This window comes from Mauremys reevesii, linkage group 8 (assembly GCF_016161935.1).
Source record: "Mauremys reevesii isolate NIE-2019 linkage group 8, ASM1616193v1, whole genome shotgun sequence".
Lineage (NCBI taxonomy): Eukaryota > Metazoa > Chordata > Testudines > Geoemydidae > Mauremys > Mauremys reevesii.
This window is the reverse complement of record NC_052630.1, coordinates 72,640,703-72,657,498: the sequence shown is the minus strand read 5'-3', so window position 1 is coordinate 72,657,498 and position 16,796 is coordinate 72,640,703. Positions and strand designations below refer to the sequence as shown.

General features: G+C 41.7%; 1 protein-coding gene and 1 long non-coding RNA gene across 2 annotated transcripts in view; one reads left to right on the top strand and one right to left on the bottom strand.

Annotated features, from left to right (window-relative positions):
- Positions 1–16,796, bottom strand: part of LOC120370761 — a 71,619-nt gene that overhangs the window by 13,907 nt on the left and 40,916 nt on the right. The window contains exon 2 of the long non-coding RNA XR_005583914.1: positions 5,974–6,151. This is a non-coding gene — a long non-coding RNA (uncharacterized LOC120370761). The remainder of the gene's footprint in view (positions 1–5,973; positions 6,152–16,796) is intronic.
- Positions 10,860–16,796, top strand: part of SNX7 (sorting nexin 7) — a 56,569-nt gene continuing 50,632 nt past the window's right edge. The window contains 2 exon segments of the mRNA XM_039485899.1: positions 10,860–10,927; positions 10,929–11,055. Coding sequence (XP_039341833.1) covers positions 10,875–10,927; positions 10,929–11,055 — 180 coding nt within the window. The 5' untranslated portion in view covers positions 10,860–10,874.

Genomic DNA, 16,796 nt, shown 5'->3' with positions numbered 1-16,796 from the left:
TTAAAGCATTAATTAGGTCACTCATAGTACCCCAATTTTATGTTGACTGTTAAAGTAGAAAGTTGGAATTTGACTGCAAAAAAGTTATTTCATTGTTTCTAAAGAGCTAATCTCCAGGAATCAAGAGCCTGAAGAGGTGCATATGGTGATTCTGTCTGAAAACCTGTTTTTCAAAATATCGTAACTTCTGGGGTTTTAATTGGACCATTATTGTGGCTCTGAGATTGATTTACAAAGCTTATCGAACAACACCTACACCTCTTTGGTAAAATCAGTTTGGACCATTGAATATGGGTGTGGACAATAATATGACAAATTGTTAAATCTTTGTAAGAGAATTTTGTAAAGGCAGCTTGCCAGTGACCCTTAAGCAACCAGTGGTAACCCTCTGTTCTAATGATCACTCAGTGCAAATTATCACTCTGTCCCTAACTTACCATAATAAGGTAGTGTTGGAATAGCTGGTTACATCTTGATCTCATGGGTGACCTTGAATCCCACCACCAGGGCCACCCAAGGTGTGGTGGGGGAAGTGGGGCAATTTGCCCCGGGCCCCGCGAGCCCTGGCCCGGCGGCGGTCCGGGTCTTTGGCAGCATTTTGGCGGCAGGGGGCCCTTCAGTGCTGCTGAAGACACAGAGTGACTGAAGGGCCCCCAGCCGCTGAAATGCCCCGCAAGCCCTCGCCTGGCGATGGTCCGGGTCTTCGGCAGCATTTCGGTGGCGGGGGCCCTTCAGTGCTGCTGAAGACGCGGAGTTACTGAAGGGTCCCCCGCCGCCGAAATGTCGCCGAAGACCCAGACCGCTGCTGGATGAGTACAAGAACTGCAGCTCCCCTCCTTTGCCCCAGGCCCCCTGAATCCTCTGGGTGGCCCTGCCCACCACCCTGTTTTCAGCCATAAATTTAGCATGTAGATGATGTAATATGTGGCTGCAAGTTGCTTTGCAGGAAATAGTCTCTTTGCAGTAATAATTATGTAAGATGTATAAGCAGAGTCCTGGATAGAGGCATCTGTCAGCAGGTTTGTTACTTCCTGACTGAGATGTACCCAAAGATGGGAATGGGTAAGTAACTCCTTGTAGGGTTTCTCCGAGTTCCATTTTATCCACCATTTGTTCTCTATGTATATATAGGTTGCAATGTCCAAATACACAAATGATGCTCAGATTTATATATCCTTTTTGTTGAACCTGCATACTACACTTGCTGTGCTTTTTCAGTAGATGACAATTGTACTGACTGTAATAATGTGGCCAGGAGAGAAGTGGTACAGGGGATGCATCTAGATCAGTGTTTCCCAAACTTGGGACGCTGCTTGTGTAGGGAAAGCCCCTGGCGGGCTGGGCCAGTTTGTTTACCTGCCACGTCCACAGGTTCAGCCGATTGCGGCTCCCACTGGCCATGATTCGCTGCTCCTGGCCAATAGGAGTTGCTGGAAGCGGCGCGGGCTGAGGGACATACTGGCCACTGTTTCCAGCAGCTCCCATTGGCCTGGAGCAGTGAACCGCACCAGTGGGAGCCGCGATTGGCAAGACAGGGGCTTTCCCTACACAAGCAGCATCCCAAGTTTGGGAAACACTGGTCTAGATAAATAAGCCAGGGTTCTGAGTTTGCCTCTTATGGGAGTGGGGATGTATGTATAACATTTGCCATTTCAATCTTTATTCTCAGGATCATATTGGACCCATTTCTGGATTATCAGGTTGCAGCTGTAGCACATAATGCCCTTTTTATGTATTTCTGGCAGAAGCTGTGACCATTTCCATCTACTACAGACCTTACCATAGTGATCCAGACCTTTATAACTTCAAAGCTACTTTCCTGCAGTACTGCAATCAGAGCTGGATGAATAATGTAAAATCATGTCCGTCAATTGTTCATGAGAAACTAGATTTCAGTTCAGCCTATTCTTCCTTCTTTATTTGCTGTTTGTGAGTGGTCTTTTATGACTAACATTTTATTTGTACAATTATTCCCACAGCATATTTTGGGTCGGTAGGCAATATTATTTTAACCAAGAGAAATTTGTTCTGAGAAAATGAAATTCAGTTTATGGGTAAAAGAAGGTTAGGTCATCCAGTCATGGAACAGAAACAATACAAGTTGGCCAGTCAAAGAGTTTGATTAAGGATTTTTGAGCACTGAATAAGCAACTGTTATACAGGCCTAATAAGTAGCTGAAATATATTCATTAAAACTGTATGTTGATCAACTTCAAATAAACAAATTTGCATAAAGCATAAGATTGCAAAAACCGGACAAACGGAAGAAGAACTAAATTCTAGTATAAAAGAGGGTGTTGGGTTTTTTTTTTTTGGCTCAGCTTACATTGATTGGGGAAGGGGTTTAAACTAAATTGAAAAAAAGCCACTCATACTGGAATAAGAATGTTCACAAAGGAGTTATACTGATATAATTACACCATTTAAACTGGTAAAACTTTATTTTGTAGCCAAGCCCTAAGTGATTTGTGCAAGGTCATACAGGGAGTTTGTAGCAGAGATAGGAACTGAATGCAGCCCCACTCCAAGGCCTTACCCAGAGGCCATCCTTTCTCTCTAGTGTTCCAAACCAACTGTATCTGCAATGCACGTCTAAAAATTCCTAAAGGCTTCAGTTAGTAGAATACAGCAGCCTCACTTTTGAGTGAGGGGTGAGACACTGTAAGCACATAACACCTGTTCTCCACTCTCATACTCTGCCTACATTTTCATTTCAGAGTGCAATTCAAGGTAGTGGTTATGCTCTGAAAAGCACTAAATGGCCTGGAAACCAGTTATCTCAGAAACTGCCTATTTTCTTATTGTAGGAACAGCAGGTTGCTCTCACTGTCAGTATCTCTTGTTAAACTCCCCTTAGCTGATGGTAGAGCATTCTTGGTGGAGGGCCTACACCTCCAGAACCTGTTTTCTCCAGTGTTTCCCTGGAACTAAGGGCCCAGTATAAGACTTAATTTGTAATCTGTTCACAATTTTTAGTTTGGCTGGAAGATTTTGTTATGGAATGAGTGTGGCTGCAAGGTGTGGGGTGCTTTACTGGAACTGAGGTACAAAGTCTTGTATTTTGCTGTTTCATCATTTCATTACAGATACAAGAACTCATGTGCTTGGGGATTAATACCAATAAACATGTCCAAATAAATAATAATAATAATAATATCTTTTGGGGTCTTCTTTTTCATGCTGTAGCAAACTGGACTAACTAGAGCCTAGTTATATGTGTTAAATTGAGCTACAGTATTCAAAGCTCTTTCATTTTACTTAAATGGTTGAGCTACATTGTGTGCAGACTAAAAATACCCTGACACCTACTACAGTTGTACTATAAGAACATAGTGCTTAAGCTCATGAATCAGGTGTTTGAAATTACTCAAATATTAGATTGTAGGATGCTATCATGGGACATATCTACATCCCACTGCAACAGTTTATAACATAAACAGTGATGTCTCTAACACGTAAAAAAGCAAGAAGGAACTCTTTCATGTGTCTGTATACATATTGTAATCTGAATCAAGTACATTGTATAAACCATTTAAGTATTAAAATTGTTATCTAATATCTTTGTACTTTCTGGACTGGAGGACAACATTATATTTCATGATTGAATGTATAGATTACGAAACATAGTATTCATCAAAAAATGAGGAGAATTGCAATTACATGGAAAACAAGAAACTGTTCCTTCAGCAGCAGAGCAGATGTTGGATTTAAATGGATGGACTCCATTTGACAAAAGTGTAAACCATTATAAAAATCAATGTTTTCAGTTCCAGTGAGCTTGGAAACTGTTTTTAGATCTTGTTAAAATTATAGAACCCAATAACGTTTTACCTGGAATACTTTCATGTCTAAAATTTGGCAGCGTCACATAACTTAAAAGGATGGCAAGCTTCGAGATATTGATTCAACAAAGGCTTTAAACATCTACAATGTCATAAAAATGATCTGCAGCTATAAAACAGATAACATGATTATGCTGCAATGCATTATAATTTCCCTCAGGCAGTAAGAAAAATGCAGGCTGTCTGTTAATGTTTTTTCTTGTATAAATTGAAAAATGAAAAATAAAACATGAAAAACAAACAAACCTTGAAGTTACCCATTGCCTGACAGGTTAGCTGTTTTATAGTGACCCAGTTAAAGAACCTTCTGATCTTAAACCAATTTTAATAATAATAAAGAGTTGAATGGTTATCCTTCTACTCAAACATAATTGGTAGTTCAAAATCTGAGCATGCTGACAACTTGATAGAGAGCTTCAACTATCCCACTCGTTTTAGTTTGAGAACTGAGTCCAAATAACTTTGTTTTGAAACCTCAGATGGAATTGGCCGTAATAAATATCACGATATAAAGGTCAGGTCTTAATCCCCTGCAATAGCTGTTGGTGAAAACATAATGACTTTTGTTTGAACTATATAGATCCCGGACAAGAATTCCACTTCTGAATGTATTTCAAATCTAGGGACATTTTCTCATCTGAAAGGTGCTGAATGTCAACAGATTTACTAATATGCTTATTATTTGCAGTTCAGCAGTGGAAGAGAGTGAAACAATTTGATCCCTCTATAGCCCCCTATTCCTGGTTAGAAAGCAGATAAAATAAAACAAGATTTAACCCTGCCTGTATACCTGAACAGTCAGTGAAACCTGACAAGTCAACATTAAGTATTCAAAGTGGTATTGTGGCCTAAAGGGATCATGTGCAGCCAGCACATGAAAAAGAAGGAATAGTTTGGTTCTGCTTGGATGTTTGTAAATTTAATTTGTTCAAAAACTCTGGAAGGGATTACTAGCTGGCATGAACTCCATTTCAGCTGGGAGAAAAATGCAAGTAGGAGTGATATTGACAATATTGCTATACAAAATAGTTTTGCTGGTGAACAAATAAAAGGAGTAGGTATGGCTGGTTCAGTAATCACATATGCATTCTACTGTGTTCAGGGATAGGAGGACCTGAAGATATTGGACATTTCACAGTGCCATTACAGCAATTAAGAAACCTATATATATTACAAAATATTAACATTGATTTTAAAATACTGTTGAGTATCTTTTCTCAAAGCATAAATATATATTTCTAAATACACAGAAATAATATTATTCATGACATGAAAATAAGTCTGATTTATTGTCCTTTTGTTGGATGAACATCTTTTAGGTGTTCTATTTCTTTGGCGATTCCCCTCTGCATAGCCATTTCTTATTGCTTCCTAAGACTCCATCTCTTTTTTACTATCTCTAGGCCTAGGAAGGGGGTGTGATTCCCTTCCCCCACAAAGGGAGAACATTTTTTAATTTTCAAGCAATTGAGGGGGAATGTCTGAGGCATTTATTAATCACTTGAGGTAGGATGCATACTTAATAGGAGAAAAACAAGATTCCAGGTTGACAAAGAAAAACTATACAGAAACTACACAGATGTAGATATAAGGTTGGCCCTTTCAGCAGCACATCTAAAATCACTTTGGTGGTATAAGAGAAAATGCTGGATACAAAATTTGCATTGAACAAAGTACATATTTAACACAAATTATTCAGAACTTTAATTTAAAATACAAGTGTGATGGGTTGGACCTCTGTTCCAGGGTGCCACCTAATGTATTGTCTACAATCAGCTGTGTGTGTGAAGACTCAGCTCAGGGAATTGCCCAGCACTCTGGTGCACACACTGTCTGGAGTGTAAACCCAAAATTATATTGTATTGCACTATATAGAGATCTACATGGCATAAGCTCATGAAATTCGCTCCCTTCCTCAGTGTGAATATGAACAGCTTCCCCCTCCCAGTTAAGATTTCCACAAACTGGGTTTTAGAATAAACAAAAAACAAGTTTATTAACTACAAAAGGTAAATTTTAAGTGATTATAAGGGATAGCAAACAGAGCAAAGCAGATCACTGAGCAAATAAAACAAAACATGCAAACTAAGCTTAATAAACTACAGAAAACTGGCTACAAATAATTTCTCACCCTAAATGTTGTTTTAATCAGGTTGCAGAATTTCTTTGTGGACAAACAGTTCTTGCTTGCAGCTTAACACTCCAGGTACATCCTTCACGGGCCAGACACCATTCCCAGCCTGGGCTCAGCCCTGCCCCACCCCAGCTCAGTTCCTTTGTTTCTTCAGGTGTTTTCAGCAGTCTTCCTTCTTGGGAGAGGAGGCAATGGAGAAGAACCAAGATTAACTCACTCCCCAACCATATATAGGATTTACATATGGCGGGAATCCTTTGTTTCCTAGTTTGACCCCCACCCTCGTCCTATGGAAAAATACCAGCATTTCAAGATGGTATCTGGTACCATGTGACGTGATAACATGACCCTGCAGTGTCAAGGCAGCATCCCAGGAAACATCTCAAGAAAGAGGGAGATTAGTATCATCAAAGTCCTATTGTCCTTCCTAATGGCCCATCCAGGCTGTTTGCATACTGTCTGGTGCGCATTCCCCAGGTGAAAACACAGTTGTAATTATTACATAGTCAATGTTTCTAACTTCAGATGCAGAAATGACACATGCATACAAATTGGATAATTATATTCAGTAAATCATAATCTTTCCAATGATACCTCACATGACCCATCTTGCATAAAACATATCTTAGTTATGCCATATTCATATCATAAGCATATCTCTATGAAGAATATGGGGCGTAGGGTCACAACAAGTAATTCTGGCATTCTGAATTCTTCCTGGCAGCTATGATACCATCTTGCTGAAAATGTTTCCAAAAGCTGATTCCACAATGTTCACAGTGGGAATTTGTGGCCTTAAATTAAACATGAAGGTCCCAGGTACTTGAGGAACACACGGAGCCTACTGAAAATGGGTCTTTGCAAATGCACTGAATAGTTTGGACTGATGAAGAATAAAGATCCACAGAGATGTGTTTTAAACTCATAAATCCTCTCTGCTGAATGCAGTTCTCTGTTTATGCTATCTAGAGTATATCTGAATAATACAATCACTCAGCCTACAAAGTTAGAAGGATAGCAAACTTGCAGCATACTCCTCCCTCCTCTGTAGAAGCTCCTTCCCACAAACTCTGGCTGGGCCTGCATGGGTTGCGACGGAGCCAGGGAACTGCTGCTCTACCTAACAGGCTCCCATCTGAATCCAGAGGAAATACCAGTGGTAACATCTGCGAAGTTGATACTGCTCTAAATTCATTTTTACTCCTTATTCTGTGACCCTTTTTTGAGGAATCACAGCAGGCCTGGAGCCAGCAATGCTAGCATGCCTTCTGGATTTTTATCAGTGATTAAAATGATAATTAAAATTCAAACAACTGTTTTAAGTACAGGGAGAGTACAATTTCCTCAAGTGAAGTTCAATGAATACTTTTTCCTCACTGAATGTACTTCAAATATAGATAAAATCTAGAAAGATAAACACTATCAGTCAGGAATTTTAAAATATAATGTCTTGCTAAACTTGATTAATGAGATAATAAAAAAGCTATAATACAAAAAAATCCAATTAAAATATCTTGTGAAATTTCTGTCAAAGAGAAATAAAGAACCAAGGGGACTGGTAAAACTTTGAAAAATTGGAATGATACACATGATAGCTTTAGTATTTGAGACTACTTTATATCAGTTTTATACTCTCACTGATTGACTGTCCCCTAGTTTATTAGGCTTCTCAACTGCTGATGTGTTGTGCCTGGAATTCTTTATTTTTATTGTTTTTTTGATATTGTTTTACAGCATAATCTCTGAATATAAACAAATTAGAAATTACAGCATGTAGGTACTTTCTCTGTACAAAAGACATACAGGATGTGGCACAGTACAATGTATTCTACACCAGTGCAAAGAAAACTGAAGAAGAAAGAAAACTCACCTACCACTCATATTAAAGAGAAATGAATAGATGATAGACTAGCTATAACTTATCATTGATGCAGGTTGAGAAGAATAAGATGGAATGTTCCAACATCTTGCTTACATTAGCCAACTTTAGTCAGTAGCTGGGTTGGGGGATGTTGGATAATAACATAAGGGAAGGAGCTCTTGGGGTCTGGGTAGGAGCAGAGGGGCAAGAGCCACAAGATGGGGAGCAGACTGGAAGGGGAGCAGCCCTAGGGCAGCTATACTCCCCTCCAGAACCTGGAACTGAACCCACGAGTCCTGACACTCTACATTTCTCTGCTGTCAGCAAACAGTTGTGAAACCCCCGGAAAAAAAATGTGTCTCATCCCCTTCTAGTGGTTGTTCCACAGAGGACAACCACCTACTACTACTATCAGTTATTTCTCTGTCTCTCTCAAGAGGTCTATGCTGAGAGTATAAACGTTTGAACTCTGTTCATGACCCAAGCTGAGGGTCAATATGTTTCCACCTGGTAGAATTTCTGTGGGTTTTTTAACCATTTGTTTATTTTAAATAGGAAATTACATTAAAAACTACATTAAAACAACATGGTTAAGACTGCAATGTAAAGCCATAAAAAATCAGGAAATGCCAGAATTAAGGGTGAGTCTGCATTATGATAGTCTCCAATTACAAGATGTTTTTCCACAGACCCCACCTCACTGAGTGAATTAGTATTATTCTATGTTTATTTTTATTCTTTTCATTGACTGTGGATCAAGATAATATTTAATACACAGTACTGAATATGGAATTATTAATTTCCTCATGGGCTTTCCTATGGTACTCTCCCCATCATATCTGAGTGCATCACATATGAATAAATTATCTCCCCAACACCCATCAGATCAGGTGGTATTATTATTCCCATTTTATAGCTGAGGCACATGAGTGTTAAGGCAAAAACAGTGAAAATTATCTACTAATTTGGGGTACATAACTTGAGATATCTAGGGCCTAATTTTAGAGTACTTCACCTTTTTACAGCACTTCATGTGTTCAAAACACAGCTCCAATCCACTCCACTTTTCAATTGCAGTTGTTAGTACTCAGGACTTCTATAAATCTGGCCCAAGTGTCTGGGCATCCAGAAAATGAGTCACATGCAATTAGTGGCTTGTGGCCAGCAGTGAAATTTGGTTTAAGTGCCTTTCCTTATAGCATCATATAGAAATCCTGTAGCAAAGAGAGAGAGAGAATCCAATTCTACAGGGCAGCATTCAACTTCCTTAACCTTGAGACCATCCTTTCTTTTCCTGTGGTTCTCTGTCTTATTCATTTCAGACCTTCTAACAAGTGCAACACGAGGTAGGGGTTCTATAGGTAATGGCCTTCTCAATACAACCCTGATTCATTCCCAAAGCACCATCCAACCTGTGCATTGAATGAGGCAAGGGACCTGTGGAAAAGCAGTATGTAATTAAAGACTATAACGTAACGTATGAACAAAAGGTCCCTGAATTAAGATTGCATAAGTAACCTTAATACTGGCATTTTCTAATTTTTGAGGGCTGGACTTTGTAACCTTCATGTTAACATCCTTCTTTGGGTGTAAATATGGATATAGACCTATCTCATAGAACTGGAAGGGACCTTGAAAAGTCATTGAGTCCAGTCCCCTGCTTTCACAGCAGGGCCAAGTACTGTCCCTGACAGATTTTTGTTGATCTCTAAATGGCCCCCTTAAGGATTAAACTCACAACTGTGGGTTTAGCAGGCCAATGCTCAAACCATTGAGCTATCCCTCACCCCCCTGTACATAATAATATAATACATGCCTATAATAATGTAATACATTGCTATATTGAAAAGTGGTGATGGCTGGCTGCTGTCAAGTGAGTCTTTGATCCAAAGAACTCCTGACCTCCTAAAGTCAAGTGACTGTGCCAAGTACTCTCTTTCAGGCTCATTGGGAAGAGCAATTAAGCCCCTTCACATACCGCTTCAAACAATAGAGGGATTGCCCAAGGCACGTGGCAGGTCACAGCTAAACCATGTGGGATAAGGGTATTTTTTAAAATTGCAAACACGGCAAAGAATATTGGCAATGGTTTTCCACCCTGTTTGTGTTAGTGGCAGAAAGCCAGAGAAGCAGATGTGAGTGTGATGCTGAGATGAAAAAAGAAATAGGGCTTGGTAGACATTGCGCTCCCTGAGAAGCACACTTGGGGATTGTTGAGCAAAGAAGATGCCTGCTGATGTTTGTTTCTACTGGTGATTTGGGAAACATGACTTTGTGTTTACATTTTTTGTAAATAAACCAAATCACACCAACCTCCCTCCTCCACTTGCAGCATCAATTTTTCCTCCTCACGGAAACAGCCCTAACAAGACCCCAACTATTAGCTAACTGCTTGGACCAAACATGCAACATTAGCTACATTTATCAATAAACTACAGAACGAACGTGGTATTTTCAGGCTGTTTGCACATAAAAGCACGTGAGAAATGGCTGGCGGTGAGACGAGCTTTTAAGTTTACACCGCGCGCTTCTTCAGTAAGGCTTGATAGCACTTGGGCTTTCTAGCGGCTTTTGGGCTATACTTTCCCCTGCCCCCCGGTTGGCTTGGTGCCTGGTGCATTCAGCCCTTGCCGAGATGCTTCAGGCTCATGACTGCTGGAGTGCCCAGCCGCCAGAGGCTGGGAGCGGCCTAGCCCGCTGCTAGGGCGGCGGGCTGCTCCCCACCCTCCCCTCGGGGAGCCCTGCCGCCTGCGGGCTCCCGGATTGCAGCCCAGCCCGGGTGGGGGGAGCTACTTCCCTCCGCCTCCCCCAGCCAGCAGCAGCGCGGGGCCGCCAGCGTGCAAAGCGCACCCGCGGCAGCTCTGCTCGCCCCGCCCTGCGCTCCTATTTCCGCGGAACGTCTCCTCCTCCCGGGCCCGGCTCCCCTGCTCCGGGCCCGGCCGCCGCCGCCGCTTCCAGGCCTGCGCACTGGGCGTGCGGCGGGCGGGCGGGCTCCGGCAGCCAATCGCAGGGCCGCCGGCCGGGCTGCCACCGAGGGATGGAGGCTGAGACCAGGGTACCGGGGCCGCCGCTCTCCGGCTCCCCTGGCGGCGGGAGGAGCTGCTGCCGCTGCGCCCCGGCCGGGCCCCCCCGGCGCAGCGCGGGCCCCGCCGCCCCCCGCCCCCCCGGCGGAGCTGGGCGTTGACGACGACGAGGAGGACCTGGAGGTGTTCAGCAAGGTACGGCCCGGGGCCCCGCTCCCCGCCGAGCAGCCCGAGCCCCCCGCCCGCCCGGGCCGGGCTGGAGCCGTGGGGGAGGGAGAGGTGCCCGTCCCTGCCCGCCCCGCGCCCTCCTGCCCGCGCTGCACTTTGCCCCGGGCGCTGCCCCGTCTGTGGTGCCGCCAGGGCTTGTCTCCGGGGCGGCGGCGATGTGACGGGCTCCCCCGCCCATGGCCCTGGCGCTGCCCGTCTCCTCGCCCCCTGCACTTGGGGATGGGGCAGCCTGCACAGTGCAGACACCCCGCAGCGGGGGCGGCCCTGCGCTGCCCTAGCGTGACCCCCCCATCACCCTGATGCGGGGCGGGGAGTCATGGCCCGGGAACCCCAATCTTGCCCTTGTCTGCAGGTTCCCGTGGCCGTGTAGTCGGAGCAACAATCCAGGTACAGTGACCTCTGCTACCTGGGCACGGTCCTGCAGGTTGTTAATTGCTCTAGGCAATGGCAATAAAGCTTGGCAGAGAACTAGCACTCTTCCCCTTCAAAGCGTTGCACACACATTACCCTGAGACGTCACCATCTGCTTTGTTTTAAAGAGCCGAAAATAGGGATTGTACTGAGTAGAAAAAGGAAAGACAAGCAGTTGATGTGCATGTATTGTTCTAATTCTTGTAGGCAGCTGTTGTTTTCCACTCATGTTTCAAATAACCATTTAAAAACAAGGAGATAGGTGCCTCCTCCCCAGGAATTTGCATTTAATGGTTCTCTGGCATGCATAGAGGTGTTTGGTTTTTTCCCAATGGGGGTTCACCATCCATTAAGTACTGTAATAGTTTTAGGATGCGTTTTTAAATAAAAGTTGCTAACTTTTAAGTTTCTATTCAGTTTATGCCAGTAATAGGCGTTGGACAGCTGTAAGATCAAAGTATCCCCAGCTGTTATGCTTTTTGTACTAGAGAAGCTATTATGGTAATTTTGGATATTGGACGTCTGTGTTCTGACTCTCTCAGCAGTTTTCCCTCAGTAAACAATTATTGGCATTTGTTTTCATTATTAAACACCTAGGTAAAATTGTTTGGTAAATTTGTCTGTGGGTGCAAACACAATTCTGTTATTGTACAGGCAGCTGACCTAGAACCTCAGTCTTGCAGTGTGATGTGCACAGGTCAGTGCGAGTTTCCCTACATAGTCCTAAAGTGGGGGCAGAGGCCTGTCTGTGTACATCTTATTGCATTATCAAAGCCCTAGTTATTATCTTTAAGTACAATCCTTGAAATTTAAAGTAATGTGTCATGTGTACCAATAAAATACATAACAAATATAATATCTAAATATTTAATCTACAGGCATGGTTTATATACAGTGTATATTGAAATATACTCACCAGTACACAAGTTTCAAACTTGAGTTTATTCAAAACAGTTTGAGTGTGTGTACCATTGTTGTGTATGTAAATCACATGGAGAATAGGTATCATTTAAATTTACACGTACTTTAATAGAGGAGGGGACAAAATGATTAGTGTCTGGAACTTGTTATAGGACCCATATTGTGCAAACATTCACACATATGATTAACTACATTCATGGAAGTAGTTTCTGAACTATCATGAATCTTGTGATTGTTTGTTTTCTTAACACCACAGCTCCTGAAGTCGAAAATCTCACTGTTTATTTAAAACAAGTTTCTAGCCCTCATGGTTCCAGGAAAAAAATGTGGAAACATGACTTGAGTCATGACTTGACACCTGGCTGGGATGATTTAATGGGGATTGGCCCTGCTTTGAGCAGGGGGGTGGACTAGATCAGTGGTTTTCAAACTGCAGGTGGCGACCCAATACTGGGTCATGGAATGGAAGGCACTGAGTCGCGGCGGCTTTGGTCAGCACTGCCGACTGGACGGTTAAAAGTCCCATCATCGATGCTAGCAGTTCTGACACTGCATTGCGCCCCGGAAGCGGCCAGAAGCCAGACCTGCTGCTGGCTGCTGCACCCCAGAAGCCTAGAAGCTGGACCTGCTGCTGGCCGCTTTTGGGGCACAGCATGGTCCGTGGTGCCAGGACAGGCATGAAGCCTGCCTTAGCACCCCAGCTGCGCCACTGACCGGGAGCCACCCAACATAAGCCCATGCCCCAACCCTGCATCCCAACCCCTGCCCCAGCCCAGAGCCCCCTCCCTCATTCCAAACCCCTCATCCCCAGCTCTGTTGGGTCACAGGCATCAAGAATTTTCTTCAACTGGGTCACCAGAAAAAACGTTTGAAAACCAATGGACTAGATGACCTCTTGAGGTGTCTTCCAACCCTAATCTTCTATGATTCTATGGTGGAAGTTTAGAAGCCAGAAAATAAAATGAACTCAGTTAAAAACAAACAAAATCTTTTAACCCATTCTGATAATTTCTGAGGTCTAACTCATAATATTTGAATTCTTGATGTTGGCAATAGTGATAGTTAAGTGCACGTTTAAGTGTTTGTAGGTTCAGGGCCTAATTCCTTGGCTTTTGGGCCCTGATCTTGAATTTGGATTCGTATGAGTTATACTCATAGACTAAGGCCAGAGGGGACTTTCATGATCATATAGTCTCACCCACTCCTATAATAGACTCATAGCCTCTGGATGAGTTGTTGAAGTCCTCAAATCATAATTTAAAAACTTCAAGTTACAGAGAATCCACCAGTTACACTAGTTTAAACTTGCAAGTGACCCAGGCCCCATGCTGAAGAGGAAGGCAAGCACTACCCCCTCCCCCCCGCTAATATCTGAGGGGAAATTCCTTCCTGACACCAAATACGGCGATCAGTTACCTCTGTATCGTCTTGGTGCCCACTTGCATGGCTCCAGTTGTAAGACTAGGTAGGGCCTTGCAAAATTCTTTGTTGCCTTACGTTGGGTACATAACTTTTTTTCTTTTTAAAACAGATGAGTAAAATATCACCAAGGTGGATAAAAAGCGATGATTCTTCTTTTAATTAAAAATTGGATTGTTTTTATTTAAATTAGACTTTTTGGATTAAATTATATTTTTCTTTTTTAAAATAAACCTGTTTAAAATAAAATCTGAATTTAATACAAAATATGTTAAGGCCTAAACTTCTCTTAAAACATTTACATAAAAAGTATATATGCTGAATCCATAAGCCTCTGTCAAAAACTTAGATGTTTACCCCTGAGTCTAAGTTTTGAGGTCAAGCTTTATAAATATGGCAAAATAAGTCAGTCTGAGTAATTTAGGAGATTGTGTCATTTTCAAGATTTAGGCAAGACCAGGAACTTAAGCTCTCGTCACTTTCACTTAGACATGTTTGAAAACTTTCCCAGACTGCCCTGAAATAATCAGTTTACTTCACTGACTACAGTTAATCCCTCTGTTTAATAAATCATTTAATTGTAAGTGAAACATGTTTTGATACATGAACTTCTCTTAATAAAATGTTTAAGGTTGTTTTGTTTAATACAAATACATTTTATATGCTGTTTTGTGTGTTTCCTTAAATTCCAGTTACCATGCTTATGCAGCTTGATTCAAATATGAGCAAAAAGTAAATTATCTAGTAAATAAGCAATATATCATTCACTGTTTTCTAACATACTCAAATGTACAATTTAATAAGAATCTGAAGATATTAGGCCATATTATTCCTTAAATAAATGTATACAGTTATAGTGTACCCTCCTCGGTAGCAAAAAGATTTGCCAAATCGAGTGTAAAGGCTCTCTCTTGTTGTAAATCAACATATTAGAATGGTTATATCAATCAATGAGAATGCACCTTTCTTTAGAAAATAACTGAAACACAAAAGGAAAAGTTGATTTAATATCAGTGATTTTAAATTGAGGCTTTCCACTTGGTCATTTAAATCACCTCAGTCCATTCTGAATATCACAACGATAAAGAATGGATTAATTCATTTTTGACTTGATTGATAAATGTTGTTGTAGTTTTTCAAAGCTATACAGTGCTTGTTCTAAAGTGTAGAATAATACATAAATCTAGAGGAAATAATTAGTGTGTATGCAGACACATATGTTGGGAGGGGTAGCCTATTTGTACTTCCATCTCATTAAGTGCTTTTTCTTTAACGTGGTATTCTTTAATTGTTCCAAGATTGCAACTGCTATATGAAGATGTGTGAGTTGGTGCACTAAATATGACTCAGTTATGGTAATAATTTGTTTTATGTCTGATTTGGTAAAATCAAGATCTGTCATTATTAACTTCTCTTTTCAAGCAAACCCTCAAACTTGGTAAAGAATAGAGCATGCACTGAACCAGTCTTGATAAGGCAAACAGGCTCCAAAAATAGCATATGGAGTGATGACCACCTACCCTCTGAGGCTTCTTAAGTAAACCCAATAGATTGCTAACTCTCTGAAATGAAACAGTGGAATATCTAATAGTATAGTGGTAGAAGCAGCAAATATTTCATCCTGAAGAAGAGCTCGGTGTGGCTTGAAAGCTTGTCTCTTTCAGAAGTTGGTCCAATAAAAGAGATTACCTAACCAACCTTGTCTCTCTAATTAAGTGCAAACTCATTTGGCATTGATGTCACACGTACTTCTATAGCACTTGGACCGTAATTCAACATTTATTTACTTGAGCACACATTTCCAGTGCTTCTGTAAACACAGTTAGGCACTGGGCACAGAGGACTGGGAAGAAATTAATACGTTAGAAAGCGACAGAGTCCTGTGGCACCTTGTAGACTAACAGATGTATTGGAGCATAAGCTTTCATGGGTGAATACATACATCCAATGAAGTGAGTATTCACTTACAAAGGCTTATGCTCCAATACGTCTGTTAGTCTAATAAGGTGCCACAGGACTCTTTGTCACTTTTTACAGATCCAGACTAACACAGCTACCCCGCCTTATATTAGAAGGATAACTGTAGAGACTTCGCATTTACTATGAAACAGTTATGTGTTTGATAGTACGGTACTGAAGGAAAAATCTTGATATTAATAAAGTAAGGCCAGAAGGGACCATTAAATCATCTAGTCTGACCTCCTGTATACCACACCATACTGCTTACCTTTGTAGTGAGCCCAATAGTTGTTATACTACAGCATACCTTCCAGAAAGATGCCCAATCCTGATTTGAGGACATCAAGAAATGGAGAATCCATTTGAACAATTTAGTGCAAAAGAGTGCAAAAACATAACTTAAAGAGTTATTTTACTTTTATTTGTGTGATCTTGGCTTTTGGCTTTACTGTCTAAGCTAGGAAATTTATTCAGGAAGTAATACTCATTTGCCTCTGAGTATGTCTACCCAGGGATAAAAAAAACCATGGCTGGCCCAGGTCAGCTGACTCAGGCTGGTGGCGTTTGGGCTGTGGAACTGAAAAATTGCTGTGTAGATGTCTGAGCTCTAAGACCCTGCGAGGGTGGAGAGTCCCAGAGCTCGGGCTCCAACCCAGGCCTGACTGTTGCAATTTTTAGCCCTGCAGCCTGAGCCCTGGGAGTCCAAGTCAACTGGCCTTGTCCAGCCACAGCCATGCCGTACGGCTTTTATCCCTCGGTAGATATACCCTATATCTGCTGGTCCGTTGTAATTAGTTTAGTTATGCTGCTGCTTGCTTATCAAAGGGATAAGGTACCTTATATAAAAAACTTGTTATAAAACATGGATTGCAATCAATATTTAAGGATAGCTATAAAAACTTTATAATTATTAAGAATCCAAGTGGCAGAAATGTATTCCCTAATCATATCAAAGAGAAAATATAACACTTGTTAAAAGGTATCCAAAGTGGTAACTT